At 39.8% G+C, this 18288-nt stretch overlaps 2 protein-coding genes across 21 annotated transcripts in view; one reads left to right on the top strand and one right to left on the bottom strand.

The window, feature by feature from the left end:
- The window catches only part of ccdc28a (coiled-coil domain containing 28A), a 99392-nt gene extending 81834 nt beyond the window's left edge, over window positions 1–17558 (top strand). Inside the window, exons 7-8 of one of the 4 annotated variants that reach the window (XM_069930732.1) lie at window positions 16418–16476; window positions 17222–17558. In XM_069930732.1, coding sequence (XP_069786833.1) covers window positions 16418–16476; window positions 17222–17345 — 183 coding nt within the window. In that variant the 3' untranslated portion in view covers window positions 17346–17558. The remainder of the gene's footprint in view (window positions 1–16417; window positions 16477–17221) is intronic. The other 3 variants (XM_069930737.1, XM_069930736.1, XM_069930733.1) reach the window with 3 other exon arrangements.
- Window positions 1–18288, bottom strand: part of reps1 (RALBP1 associated Eps domain containing 1) — a 112420-nt gene that overhangs the window by 48168 nt on the left and 45964 nt on the right. For 15 of the 17 annotated variants that reach the window (XR_011355532.1, XR_011355531.1, XR_011355535.1 and 12 more), the window contains 5 exons: window positions 17436–17499; window positions 12073–12227; window positions 10130–10251; window positions 6993–7073; window positions 798–885 (listed from right to left, as the gene is read on the bottom strand). Coding sequence is in view for 10 of the 17 variants with exons in the window: in XM_069930724.1 (XP_069786825.1) it covers window positions 798–885; window positions 6993–7073; window positions 10130–10251; window positions 12073–12227; window positions 17436–17499 (510 nt within the window). In the remaining 7 variants the exon portion in view is untranslated. The remainder of the gene's footprint in view (window positions 1–797; window positions 886–6992; window positions 7074–10129; window positions 10252–12072; window positions 12228–17435; window positions 17500–18288) is intronic. The other 2 variants (XM_069930727.1, XM_069930729.1) reach the window with 2 other exon arrangements.

Below are 18288 nucleotides of genomic sequence, written 5' to 3' on the forward strand. Positions count from 1 at the left end.
GGATAGATTCAGGATAGAGGAGATTCAGGAGAGAGGCTGCACCTTGTGGGAGATACTGGATAGATTCAGGATGGAGGGGATTCAGGAGAGAGGCTACACCTTCTGGGAGATACTGGATAGATTCAGGATGGAGGAGATTCAGGAGAGAGGCTGCACCTTCTGGGAGATACTGGATAGATTCAGAATGGAGGAGATTCAGGAGAGAGGCTGCACCTTCTGGGAGATACTGGATAGATTCAGGATAGAGGAGATTCAGGAGAGAGGCTGCACCTTGTGGGAGATACTGGATAGATTCAGGATGGAGGAGATTCAGGAGAGAGGCTGCACCTTCTGGGAGATACTGGATAGATTCAGGATGGAGGAGATTCAGGAGAGAGGCTGCACCTTCTGGGAGATACTGGATAGATTCAGGATGGAGGAGATTCAGGAGAGAGGCTGCACCTTCTGGGAGATACTGGATAGATTCAGGATAGAGGAGATTCAGGAGAAGGCTGCACCTTCTGGGAGATACTGGATAGATTCAGGATAGAGGAGATTCAGGAGAGAGGCTGCACCTTCTGGGAGATACTGCAGAGCTTCGATGAACCTTCTAAGGGCCAAGGTCAAATAGGCAACTTTACATCATGGCCCTGAGCAGAGTGACAAATCAGCTTTGTGTTTGCAAAGTTCTTTACACTAATGAAACAGGCAAATTCATGAATAAAAACATCTTCCCTGTAAAATAAGATTGTAGCAACAAAAACTTAAAATAAATGCCGAATTAGACAGACAGACACGGGAGCAGCCATTCTCGTTACCACTTCCAATTCTTTTCAGCTCCATCTCTTGCATGTGAATTTTACTTGGAGTCATACGGATTGGAACAGGGTGAACGATAGCTGTGTCCTGGGAGTTAATTTTGGAAAATGGAGGGAGGAAAGAGGGAAAAAAAATGAAAATACATTACTAATGGCCATTCCAGAAAACATTTAACCAAAATTAGCTATTATTCACTCTGAACAATTGTTCTTAAGAAATGCATGCAAATAATAAAGTCAATGGCAACAGATATTTGTTAAATTATTATGAAACTAGGAACAGGAATTTCTTATTAACGAGAATGTTGTGCCAAGAAAGCAATTTTTGATATTTTGGTTATAAGTATAGCCAAGATATTTTCTCCAGAGGTCCTTAAACCTCTATTTCCTTCAGTTTCCCCAGATATAATGACTACTTTTACAGGATGGGTAGAAAAACCTGCTTTTACTTGAGACAGGTAGGATGTTCAACCACAGCAGAAGGACTTTATTGATCTCTTTGGAATTCACTTTTCAACTGAACTGTAGCAAAATGCAGATGCAGAATTCCGACTGAATGATTAATGACACCCCAGTTCAAGAATAGATATCAGACTGACAAACAATCAGGAAAGCCTATTTTGACAGCACCTCCCAGACCCTTGATCTGTACAAGAGCAGCAGGCACATGGGAACATATCCACACGATCCTCCTCAAATCAGGTGCCATCCACACTTGAAAATTATCTCCTTTGTTGCTGGGTGTAAATTCTACACCTCCATACTTCAAAAAGGCTGCTATTACCGAAAGAGTAGTTTGAAATAGCTCATCATCACATTGAGGTAGGCAATAAATATCAGCTATGCCCACATCACACAAAGTGAGATATACTGGCAAGACATTTTAAATGGGGAGGGGGGGGGGGGGGAAGACTAGGCCAGCAGTAAACATCGATTTCTGGAAATAAACGAGTCTTCTAAGTAAACTGAAGAGAATCTGCTCGCTCCAGTGTTTTCTGTCGACTGATTACAGGAGATCTGAACCATGAGAGAGGATACATTGTGGAGCTCTCCCTACATTTAATACAAATTTCACCTTGTACCCATCATGAGAAATAAGCAAAACTGTTGAGATTTCCTGTTAAAAACTCTCTTTCTGCAGTGCCACGACATTCTCAATTTCACATGATCAAATCCTACAATGTTGGCAATTTAGTTGAGTATTTCAGCCAATTGAAACCTAGTTGCATTCTCCTGTACTAGATCTGTATCCCTGCAGCTCGCCGGTCTTTAAATACACATTAATGCTTAAATGTGATATGTATTTTTGCCTCTAAACTTTTAGGTAGCATGTGTCAGATCCCAACCCCACTTTAGGTGACAAAGATTTTTCCATAACCACCTCTAATCCTTTGACCTATTACTTTAAATTTATAAATCTACATCAGCCATGTGCACAAAGCTTGATGTAATCACCATTCTTCTTAAGCAGAGAAATCTAAAGACAATGGTTCAAATAAACAACACACATGTAGGACTCATGTTTCCCATCACTTGTTTTTTTCAACGTTTTCACAGTTAACCTGTCATAAAGGCAAAACTATAGTTTTATTCTGTTATTGTCAATACAAGGGCAAGAATCAAAAAATCAGATGTATAGAACAGTTCCATCGATGAGCTAAGTTAAAGTGCTACCATAAATAATTATCCCCCAATGTTGGAAACCATCAAAAGAGTTAAAGGGGAGCAAACAGGAGAGAGTGATCACGGGGGTACAAAGAAATAAGGAAGTGATATGATTCTGTCAAGAAATGTCAGGCCCTATAGAACAAAGAGTCTTCTATCGTGTTATAATTTAATGCCACTCTGTGGGAGATTGGAGAAGCATTGAAAGGGAAAAAAAATGGTTTGGCACAGAATTGCAAGATCATAATGTTCAAAGAACATGAAAACTGGAAAGGACTTTTTTTATTGATCCACATTCACAAATAAATCTGTCAAGGAAACAGACATGTTAACTTTATAATCCTGCTTTCATAATACTGAGGAAACCACTTGGATGAAAATCCAGTTTGCTCCATTACATTCACAAGCACAGCACATTAAAAAGTCCTTTCCAGTTTTCATGTTCTTTAAACATTATGATCTTGCAATTCTATTATTTCAGGTGGACAATACTGTTCCTCAATCTTTTGCATCAAACCATAGTTTGATGCAGCACAGAAACAAACCCCTTCGGCCCTTCTAGTCTGTGCCAAACCATTTCTTTTGCCGAGTCCCATCTGCACTCAGTTCATGGCCCTTCATCCCTCTCCCATCCAGGTTCCTGACCAAATTCTTCTTAAATGTTAAAAGTGAGCCCACATTCACTACTTCAGCTGGCAGCTCCTTCCACACTCCCACCACTGTGTGTGAAGAAGTTTCCCCCTCATGTTCTCCAAAACAATTCCCCTTTCACCCTTAACTCGAGTCCTCTGGTTTGTATCTCACCTACCCTCAGTGAAAAAAACCTACCTCCATTTACTCTGTCTATCCCCCTCATAATTTTAAATACCTCTATCAAATCTCCCCTCATTCTTCTACACTCCAGGGAATAAAGTCCTAACCTGTTTAACCTTTCTCTGTAACTCAGTTCCGGAAGTCTGGGCAACATCCTAGTAATTCTTCTCTGCACTTTATCTTATAGGTATGTTTTCTGTAGTTAGGTGACTATAACTGCAGACGATACTCCAAATTTGGCCTGACCAATGTCTTATACAACTTTACCATAACATCCCAACTCCTACATTCAATACTTTGATTTATGAATGTCATTATGACCTCTTTACAACCCTTTCTACATGTGTGATTTCACTTTCAGGGAATTGTGCACCTGTATTCCCTGATCCCTTTGTTCCATCACACTCCTCAGTGCCCTACCATTTACCGTGTATGTCCTTCCAAAATGCAACACCTCACATTTATCTACATTAAATTCCATCTGCTATTTTTCAGCCCATTTTCTCCAACTCGTTCAGATCCCCCTGCAAGCTTTGAAAATCTTCTTTACTGCCCACAACACCTCCAATCTTAGTGTCATCTCCAAACTTGCTGATCCAATTTACTACATTGATTATAGATGACAAACAACAATGGTCCCAGCACTGATCCCTGAGGCACACCACGAGTCTCAGGCCTCCAATCCACTACCACTCTCTGGCTTCTCCTGTCCAGTCATTGTCAAATTCAGTTCACTACTTCACCATGAAACTTAGCATATGAACCTTCCTGACTAATCTCCCATCTGAGACTTTGTCAAAGTCCTTACTAAAGGACATGTAGACAATATCCACAGCCTTTCCTTCGTCAACTTTACTGGTAACCTCTGACAAACTCTACAAGATTGAAGTGCTCTTGAATTTGCTTTTACTGGGGTTACATTTAAGGAAAGACTGGATCGTTACACGGAGAGGAGAGGACTGGAGGGGTATGGACCGGGTGCTGGTCAGTGGGACTAGGCGGGTGGGGATTTGTCACGGCATGGACTAGTAGGGCCGAACTGGCCTGTTCTGTGCTGTAAGTGGTTATATGGTTATATTTTGCAATGAAAGGAGAGTCTTCTTCTCTGTAACTACTTTCATACATGAAGTTCAGTTTCTTAAATTAAAACAAAAGATGCTGGAAATAAACAGCAAGTCAAATAATATCAAAAAAAGGTTTCAGGTTAGACGCCCTTACTAGAGAGACCTGACCTTTCCATAAATACTGTTTGACTTGAGTATTCCAAGTATTTTCCATTTTTATTCCACATTTCAAGCATCTATACTTCTTTTTAAAAGAAATTGTGTCCATGTTGCAAAATGGTACCTATATTCCTTAATTATTTTTTGAAAAATCCAACCATTCACTTAGTGATCTTTATTTTTTTATTTTTTTTTATATAAACGCCTCAACTCCAAATCACTTACATCAAGCATACATTTCCAACATCCCTTTATTCTGTTTTCCTTCAACCACTTGTCCTGTTTTATGACAGTCGCTTTTCCTTCATTCACAACATATCCCCAACCTTCAGCAACTCCAAGAACATTATTTTCTGGCTCTGGCCCACCATTCTCACTCTGCCATTATCTATCCCAGGCTCAACTCGGTGTTACTTCCATATAACCTTCAATTCCTTGAAAGAAAATTCACTTTAAAAAAAAACTTCGTGATCTAGCTTCCAGAACCCACCAGGACAGAGAATGCCAGACATGCAATACCCTTTGTGAGAATCCTAAAGCATCTCAGGTTTAAATGATTCTGTAGCCATGGCCCCTCCCTTGGAACTCTTTCTCCACTGGAATCACTTCACTATCTTCCCTGTCAATCCTTTAGGATCTTTTATTTCAATAAGATCACCCACATTCTTCAGAACCTCAAAGAATGCAGATCCAACCATTAGCCATTCATAATGGGATATCCTTCCCAGAAATTAGCCTAGTCAATCTCTTCCGACAGCCTCCAACAATGGTGTAATCTTTCTTAAATAAGAATACCAATACCTTCCAATGCTTCCATCACCAAATGCGTACACAATTGTATCAACAATTTTCTACTTTTGAACTCTAATCTTCTGATTAATTCATTTAATTATTTTGACTTTTTTCCCCACTCCATTCTACGACACACTCTTGGATTTTCCATTATTTCCAGTAAATGAAAAAAACATTGTGGCTGAAGTGACTTCTTCCACCCATCTCATCTGCCCCTATCATTTCTGGAAGAATTGTTAGCATATTCATTTGAAATGAAAACAAAAAGCACTGAAAATATCCATCTGTGGAGACAGAAACCGAGCTAATGTTTTAGAATGAAAGGTTTCATCCAGATAAAAGTTAATTGAGCCAAAATGTGAACCAGATAGCAGAGGTGTTTTGCATATCATACAGCTGCCTCACAGCCCGTGACCACAGGTCAAGCCTGATCTCCAATGCTGTCCAAGTGAAGTTTGCACACTCTTCTTGAGAACTGCGTGGGTTCATCCTGGGTGCTCTCATTCCACCATCCCCCCCCACATCCCAAAGGAGTGGCGGCATTTAGGTTAATTGGTCACCGCAAGCGTAGATAGCTTTTGAGAAAATCAAAGGCATATTAATGGGCATACGAGAGAATTGTTTATCTGGAAAGGATCATTTGGGAATGAGATTGCTGAAATAGGATGGACTGAATGAGCCCTGATGTTGCAAAGAAATACGGATCCTGCCTGATCTGAAAGCAAGAAACTTGAGCAATACTCCCCTGCTGAATCTATGCATAATGTGTTTTTATTTCCAGTATTTTGCACCTGTCTTTTCTCTTCTTTCTTTGGCTTGGCTTCGCGGACGAAGATTTATGGAGGGGGTAAATGTCCACGTCAGCTGCAGGCTCGTTTGTGGCTGACAAGTCCGATGCGGGACAGGCAGACACGGTTGCAGGGGAAAATTGGTTGGTTGGGGTTGGGTGTTGGGTTTTTCCTCCTTTGCCTTTTGTCAGTGTTGTACCCCTTCCCTAAACTGTGAGCCATATAACAGTCACACCTTACTCCAATGCGACAACTACTTTCTAAACAATCGACGATCAGCAAATTAGATAGGAGGTTCACAGCGCACGTGAACTTCCTAAACAAAAGTGCCATTCAATTAGCACTAAACTCACTCCAGCTTTAAAAAGATTTAACCACAAATCCTCCCATGTGCCCTGCAAAATCAAAGATATTGCTTCTCCCACACACTCCTCAGTAAATGTCACATAATTTAGACTGTGATTTCCAACAGTGAAGCCAAGATTTTTGAGCAATTGTGACTCGATTGATACATTTCAGGAGGGAGAGGGACATTGAGAAAGTGCTCAATAGGAAAAGAACGTGATGGGACAGAGAAAGAACAGCATGTAGGAAATGTCCAATCGATGAACTAACTGGTGGGGATTACTGCGCAAGCTTTTAACAAAAAATGGTGGCAGTTGAAAAGCCAGTTCCAGAAAGTAGATTTAACTATTGTAGGTTTGAGATTAGAGACAGAACAATATCAAGCACATGCTGATGAATCATAAAGCAAATAATATCTTCAAAATGCTTCAATGTCACCAGTTCCTTTGAACGGAGTTGATTAGTAGGTACAAACAATTCCAGCACATGCAAAAATCAATGTTTATAAAAACACGTTCAGGGTTAACAAAAGCATAAACATCAGAAGGCCCACTACGTGATTCACTTACAGGATCAGCTGGTGCAATGTTAGAATCAAACTGGGTCAGAGTTTGCGAGCTTGAAGAGCGTTCACTAAAAGTCTCCCACTGCTGGACAGACAGAGTAGAGACCAATCAGAATGAAAAAAGACACACATCTCCAAAGTTTTTCTAAAGGTAATTTTGCAGAGGAGTTTAAAAAAAAAAGTAGTCAAGGCATAATAATTCACACAAGAGATGCACATAATGCATTTAACTGCGAGGTGGCAACTCTTCTTAACGGCTCTTTTCCAACTTTTAAATACAAATCAATTCTGCAATTGACTAACCCAAATAAAATGCTGCAGAGGTGGTGTATATGAGAGAAGGAAGACTGCTTTCACAACTCTAAGGACATGATCAAGTCCATGGATCTTCGTACACCGTGCATTCTTACAGTGAGATCAAGTGTGATAGAGGGGACGGCCTGTCCCCAAGTTCTGAATGGCCAACCCTACGTACAAATGAGCTCCCGCAACATTCTTAAATTCAAAAGTCCAACATACACACACACACATCGGTTTGTTCCCTTAAATAGCAGGACTAGTTTCCTCTCTCTCCACTTTTAAAGATGGTCCTTTCTTATCAATCTTGTGTGCTTCTGATGCAACTCATGCCAATCCTTTGGAGGTATGGATGCCGAACGTACAGAGTCATATTTGTGCATTTTACAACGGAAGGAGAAAATCGACTTTTGAACATTGGTAAAAATGAAATGTTGCTCATTACCCATGAACAGCCTGGAATTGGAATTGGAATTACAAAATTGGAGTTGGAATCAGAATCAAAGGCATGAAATTTGAAAGGCAATTGGGAGTCTTTAATGTGCAAAGGTCAGATCACTAGTCAGGGGCACAATGGACAATGACCACATTATCTGCAGTAAGCAAGTGTCAAACAAAATTTCATTGCTATTTAACGATGACTGGCTCATATCCAACTCATTAATGCCAATCCTAACAGCAAACATTCAAACATGAATAGTTCACATTGATTTGACAGCTTCTGGAGTTTCTACTTTTAATTTTCAAGAACTGTTGAAGGACAACACCGCTTGATAAAATGAAAAAACGTGACTTTATTTAATTTAACGTTGACTCCTTAATGTACAGTTTCTAAAAAGCTTCCAACTTGGTGTTCTATCATGGCAATCAATTCCTGTAAAGGAGACCCAGGCTTCTGCCTCAAAAGTGCACTTACCCCCTGGCATCCCAAAAACTCTCAAAATCTACATTCAATAGAGCACTTATGTGTTGCACTTGACCCCAACATCTGCAGATTTGCTCATTTAACATTATCTACATTCAACATTAGCACCCATGACCCCACCTCCTTTTATCTGGACTTTTCACTCAACACTGGCATCCTCCAGAACTGCAAAAGCACCAATAGCAGTTGCTGGGGCACAGAGAGAGAACTGCAATTGAAAGACAACTATTCCAAGGTTTTAACTCTTCACAAAGTTCAGATAAAACAGAAATGCAAGGGGTTAAGGGTAACAAATGACATTCATGAACAGGAATTCTTTTAGAAGATCTACAATCAACATAAAATTAACAAAAAAACTGTGGGAACAGTTCGGGAGACAGCTTCAAAAATCTGTTGGTGACACATGCAATGAAGAAATAAGGGAAACTGACTACCATAATAATTTAGTTTTAAATCTTCATTGAAACTGAGTAAATGTTAATTGGTGAGAGTACTTCAGAGAATGAATTTGAGAATGCATTCAAGAGTGTGATGGAAGAGTGTCCACTTGTCCAGATGAGTGCAGTCCCCAAAACACTCCAGCTTGGCGTTTCAGACAAAGCCACAGTCATCACAGCACAGGTGCAGTATGGTCCACGGACAAAATCTATGGTAGGTATGTGCACAGGAATACCACTTCCCAAAATCATGGCGAACACCGACACAGAGAGGAATCTGTTCTCCCCCTCCCAAAATTCAACTTCACTATATATACTTCACTATTTCTGCCAACTCTAACTGGATCCCACCACCACATTTCTACATTTCACAGGGATCACTCACTTCATAACTCCCTAGTCAGTTTCTCTTCCCCACCCATTATTCCCCTAAGCCATGCTACTTTTCTACATAAATGGAGACTGCTTGATCACATTGCGGAAGACTTGAGCTCAGTCTGCAGGGGTGACCCTGAGCTTCAACTTGCCTGCTTTTTTCACTGACATCCCCACTCTGACCCACATCTGTCATTTCCTGCACTGTTACAATGAGGCCCAATGCAAACTTGAGGAACAACACCTCATCTTCCACCTGGGCAGGGCTCGATACTCCATTCTCTGACTTGAAACCATCTACTCTTGCTTTTTTTTGCACCAGAACTGGCCATTTGTGCCTGCTGTTTGTCCCCCCCCCCCCCCCCACCCCTCCATTTGTATTTTTGGCCAGCTCAGCACTTCCCAGCAGGCTAGACCATACATAACCCAGACGCCACAATTTAACAAACGATTATAGAGAGGACCACAAATGCTCAACCAACCTCCACATTTCAGTCCACTGCAGAAGCTACCTTTTGCTCGCCCTACCTTCTCAGCCACCTTATTCCAACAAAAAGTGTCTGCAAGCTTAAACACAAACTTATTTTCTTTCCACAGAAGATGCTTGACTGATTGAGTTCCTCCGGCATCTCCCATTTATGTTTCGGATTCCAACATATGGAATTTTACAAGTTTTCAACCAATTCCAATTCTTTCATGCTTGATTACTCAATCTAAGATTATAATCTACTTTTGTTGAGCACTTTAAACCACATCTTTACTCCTCTGCTTCAAAAGAATGAAAAGACCATCACCTTTCACTAAACAATCTTGCATTTCAACTTCATAGGCATCTTCAAATTAGATATTGTAATTATCCCAATGGTCTTCACAGATATGCGCCAACTAAGCGTGTACAAGAACGAGCCCATAGCCGAACCATCCACAACATTGTTTTGACCAGAAGAACGCACAAGGCCATGGGAATTAATAAGAGCAAATACAAAATCTATTTTACACCACGCCTCCCACAGGGACAATGTAGTTATAGAGCAATTTATTTCAAGAAACAGAAAGTAATGTACAAATACATAGAAAGCATATTATAAAATAAAACCAATTGCTAACCTCACTGCCCTGGTTTAGTTCTGGCCACGTCTGATTTAGAGAGGGCATTGATGGTGATTTGCTTGGGGGTACTTCTGGAGGCGAGGTTGAGAAGCCAGTTTCAGAAACCTGGTCAGCAACTTCTAAAATAGGAGGCAAGTTAACATGACATTTACAGCACAAATCCTTATCAATAAGCTCAAAGTTGAAATTACTCCATAGCATCAGCACCTGGTCTAGGAACTTATATTTGAGTAAAAATCTTGGAATCAATCAAAAGTCTCTAGAATCTATTAGTTTCATTGACATTACAAAAACGTCAAAACTATATGCATTTAATCAAGACCATCACAGTGTGTTGCATTTCTGACTGGCTGAAAGCTTTATTTCTATACAATTTCTACTTCTGGACATTTTGGAAGAGATGGTTCTCAAATTCTCATGACCATGTGCATTGAGGAGAAACTTCTTCAGAGTTGTGAGTTTGTGAAAGTCTCTGCCACAGGAAGTTGTTGAGGCTAGTTCATCAGATGTATTAATTGCTTCTTATGTCTAAAGGGATCAAGGGGAATGGAAATAAAACAAGAATAGGGCACTGAAGTCACACAACGATCACATGCAGATTCAAAGGACTGAATTGTTTCTTGCACTGATTTTCTAATTCTAATAACCAATTAGGCTTCGTTCACAATAGTCCTACTTGAAAGTGAGTGTCTCAACTTTGGTAGGAGTAAGGGTCCTGACATTACTGCACTTTTAGCCTTTTAAACATGGTTAGGGATCCAGTATAATTTTTTTCCAAGTCGAAATCCAAATAGAAGAATTCCATTTTTAAGGTTGTACTCTCACACAGCAAAAAGTTGTTTTAAAAATCATTCAGTTCCTATGGAATGCTTGCAATGCCAACTGGCCACTTCATGTGCCTACACACCAACCATTTCAAAAAGAATCCATTGGCAGAATTGTTTTAAGATGCAGCAAAATATAAACATGACTTTCATTTACACAACACCAAACAAGTCTCTTATAGTGACCCATGTCCAAATTATTTTTAATAGATAGCGCCTTGGGAGAAGATCTGTTCACAGATGGTAACAGTTCAGCAAGGTCGGTCAGGCACAAGGCTCACAACACGACCAAAAATACCACATGGTCCTAATCTAATGGAAATGGTAGAATGTTCTAACGACTCAAATATGGAATTTAAACCTTGAGAAAAATACAACTTATTTGCTCCTATTCCAGTATTAAAGGCAAATCTAGAATGCAGGAAACCAACCACACACAGCTTATCAAATTCTTAAAACCCCATGTTGATTATCCTTGGTTAAAATACATCACAAGGATGACCGATTTTGGTCAACCTGCAGGATCTCAACCTGAAACATCAGCCATCCCTTTGTCTCCACAGATTCTGTTTGACCTCTTGACCAGCACTTGATATTTTACTCTAGTTTCTAGCAACTTCAGTCTCTTGTGTCTCCTGTCTTCTTAAACAGAATCAATGCAGTATCAACGCAACTAATCTAATTTTTAATCGACCTGACCATGGTAGTTAAAATGTCAAAAGCTGATGCTTTAACAGAGACGTGCAGTTAAAAAGAGCATAACAAACAGAACTTTAACTAAATGTTTGGCCAGTGACAAAAACAAGAGCTACATTTAAAATACCCAGATAAAAGCTTAACTAGTGTGAATCCTCACCCTAATCACTGCCAAATAGCTTCTGGCCAAGAATAATGTGGTGAGCCATTTCACCTGAAACAATCAGGACTACACAATTCCCATTCAGACCCAATGAACTACCCAACACCAAACTCCAGTGTAAATATATGACACTTTTAATACTAATCAGATGGAGCGGAAATGCAATTATTTTTATTAAATTAGATTCAAAAGAGTTAAACCAATATTTCTACACAGCAAAATACAATTTCCTTCCAGTCTAGTCAAAGGCCACTTACCTCCGGAATCATCCAGATCAATCAGCTTTGGCATCAAACTTTCAGGTAATTTTTCTGGCAAATCATAGCCATTCTTTCTGGCCACTACAAGATGGAAAGCCGCACAAAACTCATCCAATGTCAATGCACCGTCTTTGTCAAAGTCTGAGAGCTCCCTGAATCATAAAACAAACACTGACAAATTCAATGTTTTTCAAGTAGGTCTTTAGGGGAAAAAAAAGTGTTCATCAAGTGAAGAGTCTGTGGGGAATGGGAAATTGGAAATTTTCCACTTTGGACAGTCAACCTCTTAAATTGCCGGCCACTGCACCACTTTGAACCGTTCACCATTTTCCACATCGTCAACCCCACTAGACAAGTGTGAAAATTGCTGCACTAAGTGGAATTCTGAAATATGGAATTTCTTCAAGACTGCAATCTTGGAAGCGGGAAGTTCTGCTTGCAGCATGGGGTTGTGCTGACTCTTTGCACCCCTCCGTTTAAAAAAATTTGTCAAAAAAAAACTGCAATCTTGAACAAGCAAATTGATTTCATTGGTGTGGCCTGATACATCTCATTTCCCTTATATCTTTTGGAAGTCACACAAAATAAGGTTATTGACCATCAATAAAGAGGCTAAACAAACCCAGACCCAGAAGGTGATGCTCTGGGACCAGAACTGCGACCCCCACCTTTAGCCCAAACATTTTCACATTGAATACGGTTCAGGTTTGAATAATTCAGTATTACTCATGAAAATCTAATTTCCACAGATTAGAATTTAATCTTTGAAAAAACAGATCACATCCCCTTGTTTGGAATAGAACCAAGTTGTCATACATTACATTGTGTATCAATTTCAAACCATAAAAAGCAGCAGGTCATGTCACTTCCTCACCCAGTAAGAAAATGTGCTATTTGTTAATTAATACCCATCTGATCCTTCCAACCTTAATCAAGGTGTTATGTTCTTTACAGTAGCTGTACCAAAGGGATGGACTCCAGTTGAACTGGAGGGGGACCAATATCCTGGCAAGCAGATTTGCTAGAGCTGTGGGGGAGGGTTTAAACTAGTTTGGCAGGGGGTGGGGAGCAGAGTTTGTGAGCAGTGTCTAGGGTGCATGGCCACCTAGTTAAGAATGATAAAGATAACAAAGGAAGGATGGAGGTTAAGGTAGAAGGTAGAAAAGGGAATATGTGAGGGTCATTCTTTGAAATGCATGTACTTTAATGCAAGAAGCATAGTGAACAAGGTAGATGAGCTTCGAGCATGGATTGGCACTTGGAATCATGATGTTGTGGCAATTAGTGAGACCTGGTTACAGGAGGGACAGGATTGGCAACTAAATATTCCAGAATACGAATGTTTTAGATGTGATAGAACAGGGGGTAAAAAAGGGGGAGGAGTTGTTCTGCTTGTTAAGGAGGACATTACTGCCGTGAGGTGGCAGGATGGTTTGGAGGGGTCATCCAGTGAGGCTGTTTGGGTGGAATTGGAGGGGTGGAGGAGGCATGAGGGTACTAATAGGAATGTATTATAGACCACCAAATGGGCCAAGAAAATTGGAAGAACAAATTTGTAAGGAGATAGCATATATGTATAATAAACATAAGGTAGTGATCATGGGAGATTTTAACTTCCCTCACATTGATTGGGATACCCATACAGTAAGAGGGCTGGATGGGCTAGAGTTTGTCAAATGTGTGCAAGATAGTTTTCTTAATCAATACGTAGAGGAACCGACTCAGGACGGTGTAATATTGGATCTCCTGTTAGGGAATGAGATAGGTCAGGAGTCTGAGGTTAATGTTGGAGAACAAATTGGGTTTACTGATCACAACACTATTAGTTTTAGGGTAGTTTTAGGGAAGAACAAAGAAGGGCCTAAAGTCGAGGTTCTGGATTGGAGAAAAGCAAATTTCGAAGGAATGAGAATGGCTTTGGGGAGTATTGAGTGGGACATGATTTTTTCAGGAAGAAAGGATGTAAATGAAAAATGGAGAATATTCAAAGAAGAAATTGTGAGAGTACAGAGTAGATATGTCCCAGTGAGGATCAAAGGAAAGGCTGGAAGTCATAGGGAGCCTTGGTTTTCGAGGCATATTAGAAATTTGGTTAGGAGAAAGAGGGAGGTGTACAAGAGGTATAAACAGCAGGGTGATGAGAAATTGAAAGAGGACTACAAGGAGTGTAGAAAAAATCTTAAGAAAGAAATTAGAAAGGCCAAAAAGAGGCTTGAAGAGGCTTTGGCAGGCAGCATAAGAATAAATCCAAAGGGTTTCTATAGGTACATTAAAAGTAAAAGATTAGTGAGGGATAAAATTGGACCCCTTGTAGATAGGGAAGGTGGGCTGAGTGAGAAGACAGAGGAAGTGGGGGAAATTTTGAATGATTTCTTTTCCTCGGTATTCACTAGGGAAAAAAAATATTGTACCAGTTGAAGTAAAGAAAAATAGTGGGGAGGTCATGAATCATATAAGGATAACTGAGGATGTAGTGATGGCTGTGTTAAAAAAGATAAAGGTGGACAAATCTCCGGGTCCGGACAATGTATTCCCAAGGACACTGAGGGAGGCTAGTGTACAGATAGTGGGGCCATTAACAGAGATATTTAGGATATCACTGGTCACGGGGGTAGTGCCAGAGGATTGTAGGGTGGCTCATGTTGTTCTGTTGTTTAAGAAAGGATCCAAATGTAAGCCAGGAAATTATAGTCCTGTGAGTCTGACATCTGTGGTAGGTAAGTTGATGGAAAGTGTTCTGAGGGATGGCATTTACAAATATTTGGAAGAACAGATTGATAGGAAGTAGTCAGCATGGTTTTGTCAGGGGTAGATCATGCTTAACAAACCTTATAGTTTTTCGAGGGGGATACAAAAAAAAATGATGAAGGGAAGGCTGTGGATATTGTCTGTTTCAACTTTAGTAAAGCTTTTGACAAAGTTCCCCACAGGAGGTTAGGAAAAAAGGTGGAGGCATTAGGTATAAATAAGGAGGTAGTGAAATGGATTCAGCAATGGTTGGATGGGAGGTGTCAGAGAGTACTGGTAGAAAATTGTTTGTTAAACTGAAGGCCGGTGACTAGTGGAGTTCCTCAGGGATCGGTTCTGGGTCCACTATTGTTTGTTATATATATTAACGATCTGGAAGAAGGGGTGGTAAATTGGATAAGTAAATTTGCAGATGATACAAAGATTGGTGATATTGTGGATAGTGAGGAAGATTACCGTAGCTTAAAAAGAGATATAGGAAAGCTAGAGGAGTGGGCTGAGAAATGGCTGATGGAATTTAATATGGATAAGTGTGAAGTGTGACATTTTGGAAAGGCAAATCTAAATAGGTCATATACATTGAATGGTAGACAATTGAGGAGTGCAGAGCAACAAAGGGATTTAGGAGTTATGGTAAATAGTACCCTCAAGGCTGATACTCAGGTAGATGGTGTGGTGAAGAAGGCATTTGGAATGTTGGCCTTCATAAATCAGAGTATTGAATTCAAGAGTAGGGAGGTTATGATGAAGGCATTGGTGAGGCCAAATTTGGAGTACTGTGTGCAGTTTTGGTCACCGAATTATAGAAAGGATATAAACAAAATAGAGAGAGTGCAGAGAAGGTCACAAGAATGTTGACAGGATGTCAGGGTTTGAGTTACAGAGAAAGATTGAGCAGCCTGGGGCTTTTTTCTCTGGAGTGTAGAAGATTGAGGGGGGATTTGATGGAGGTGTTCAAGATTTTAAAAGGGAAACAGAGAGTGAACGTGGATAGGCTTTTTCAATTAAGAGTGGGGGATATTCAAACCAGAGGCCATGGTTTGAGATTACAGGGGGAAAATTATAAGGGGAACATGAGGGAAATTTCTTCATGCAAAGGGTGGTTGGGATGTGGAATAAGCTTCCGACAGAGGTTGTTGAAGCAAGGAGGTTATTTACATTTAAGGAAAGACTGGATAATTACATGGAGGGGAGAGGATTGGAGGGGTATGGACCAGGTGCTGGTCAGCGGGACTAGGAGAGTGGGGATTTGTTCCGGCATGGACGAGTAGGGCCAAACTGGCCTGTTCTGTGCTGTATATGGTTATATGGTTAGATATGGTTATAGATGATCAACAGGGAGAACATAATTGTTATCATGCCCTATCCCTATCCGGGGAGATTACTTGGAACGCACTTGACAAATGCAACATTTTTCTTCCAAACGACGAGAAGTAAAAATGATCTAAGCCAGGGACAAACATGGATTACAGAAAACTGGCAGCCCATTGAGAGAACAGAAAAGATGCAGTGATAAAAGCAGATAATTCAGCACGAGTCTGTTTAATGATTAAGGGTTTATTGACATATTCATCTTGACATTTTATATTTTCAGAGTCAAATATCACCCCAGGAAGTTATGGTCAAAAAGCTATTTATAAATCTATTCTCAAGGTAAGAATAAATTTAAAACTGTTTAAAATACAAATGTTCATTAATATAGAACTGGAGAAATATGGCAGGAAGATGGGCAAAAGACAATGTGCTTTGTTTTCCTGTCTCAACATTCATCTAATTTGGGTAATGATTTTGTAAGGGTGGGGAGTGGCCTACTTTTAACACTTATTACCTCCACTTGGTTTGGGTCATTTATTAATTTCCACCCTGACAAATGCAAACAGTAGGACAACAGAAAAAAGTCGTCTCCCATCATTGTTCAGGTAATCAAGTGACTATGTCATGTACTATTATGCCAAGATGACCAGCCAAAACATCCTTGAGCATTAGTTTATTAAATTTTAATTGAAATAATTTTTAAAATGTGGAGACACAAAACAGTAACAAGGCTTTCCGGCCCACAAGCCTGTGCTGTCCAAATCCCCAATTAACCTCCAACCCCTGCTGCACGTTTTGAAGAATGAGAGGAAATCCACGAAGACACAGGGAGAATGTTCAAACTCCATCCAGACAGTGCCGGATTCAAACCTGGGTTGCTAGCCCTGCAATATCGTTGCACCAACTGCTATGCGAACTGGGCCATGGGAACATTTTCTAGTTCATTTTCACACTTCCCTTCAACCCTCTTTATTTTCCACACTTATTTACTTGAACTGAATGTTTTTATTCCCCAAATGAGTTAATTGCCTTACATCTATTTTCAACATTACATAAAATAGTTAATAGTCCCACTATTATTTAGGCTTTGTCAATGCCAGGAGGAAGAGAATGTGGACCAGAGGAGCTGCAAAGATACTGAAAGGAAATTAACAACAACAGAAGGCCTATCACTGTTCCTCCCGGTCAGAAAACATTTGATTATGTGACAATGTTTTGCAAATCTCTACTCCAAGCAGTTAACTAAAGGAATCTTTGGAAATCCAAGACTGCAAATATTAAATCCCAATGATACATACCAAATGTGAGAAAGTTCAAGAATTGGTAATTTGGATTTTGTGAAGAATTCTTTAGCTGCAGATCCTGAAAGAATAGAGCATCTTGGTAAGAGAAAGTAAGATTTTTTTTGTCAACTCCAATGTACTTATGAATTGGCATGGCTCGAATGCACACTTACTAAACATTACAATAAAGAAAACAAAAAGAGTAAAATAAACTTAAAATTTTTTTAAAATGATAGCGTATAGTTTGGCAAAATCTATCCCCACTGGATTTTCATAGCCGAGAATATTTATTTGTTCATCTCACGTCCCCTAAATTTAATTTCACGCAGAAGCATTGCTGGACCCCGGGTGTCTGCATTCATGTACATAAAGCAGAAATAGAGTTACCAGGTCTGATCTCTTTAACAAAAGGAATTCTGAGTCAAACTCATTTCCAGACAATACAATAATTTCTTAAAAACAGGGAAGTAATATTACTGCATGTAAAATGTCAAACGATTTGGTACCAGAATAAATGCACTTCACTGTCAATGCATTTGGGGAACTGGACAACATAATAGCAATAACTGGCCTTCAAATACAAGGCTAAGAGATTCTGAGAGAATAGAGATCATAAACTACAGCATTTACTTGGGGAGTGAAAAACAATTGGATTTCTGAATGAGCAATGATCCACATTCTCTTCTTTTGCACCAATTTATTATTTTTTAAAAAAATGTAATATAGAGCAATAGATGCACCTGTAAAAAATAATAAATTTTGTACCATGTTCACGACAATAAAGTCTGATACCTCTCGAGAAAAACAACAGAATGGCTGAGTCTCGCGATGCAGACTCCATTCATTAGTTCACTCGAGTGATTTCCCA

Source organism: Narcine bancroftii, chromosome 4 (genome assembly GCF_036971445.1).
Source record: "Narcine bancroftii isolate sNarBan1 chromosome 4, sNarBan1.hap1, whole genome shotgun sequence".
Lineage (NCBI taxonomy): Eukaryota > Metazoa > Chordata > Chondrichthyes > Torpediniformes > Narcinidae > Narcine > Narcine bancroftii.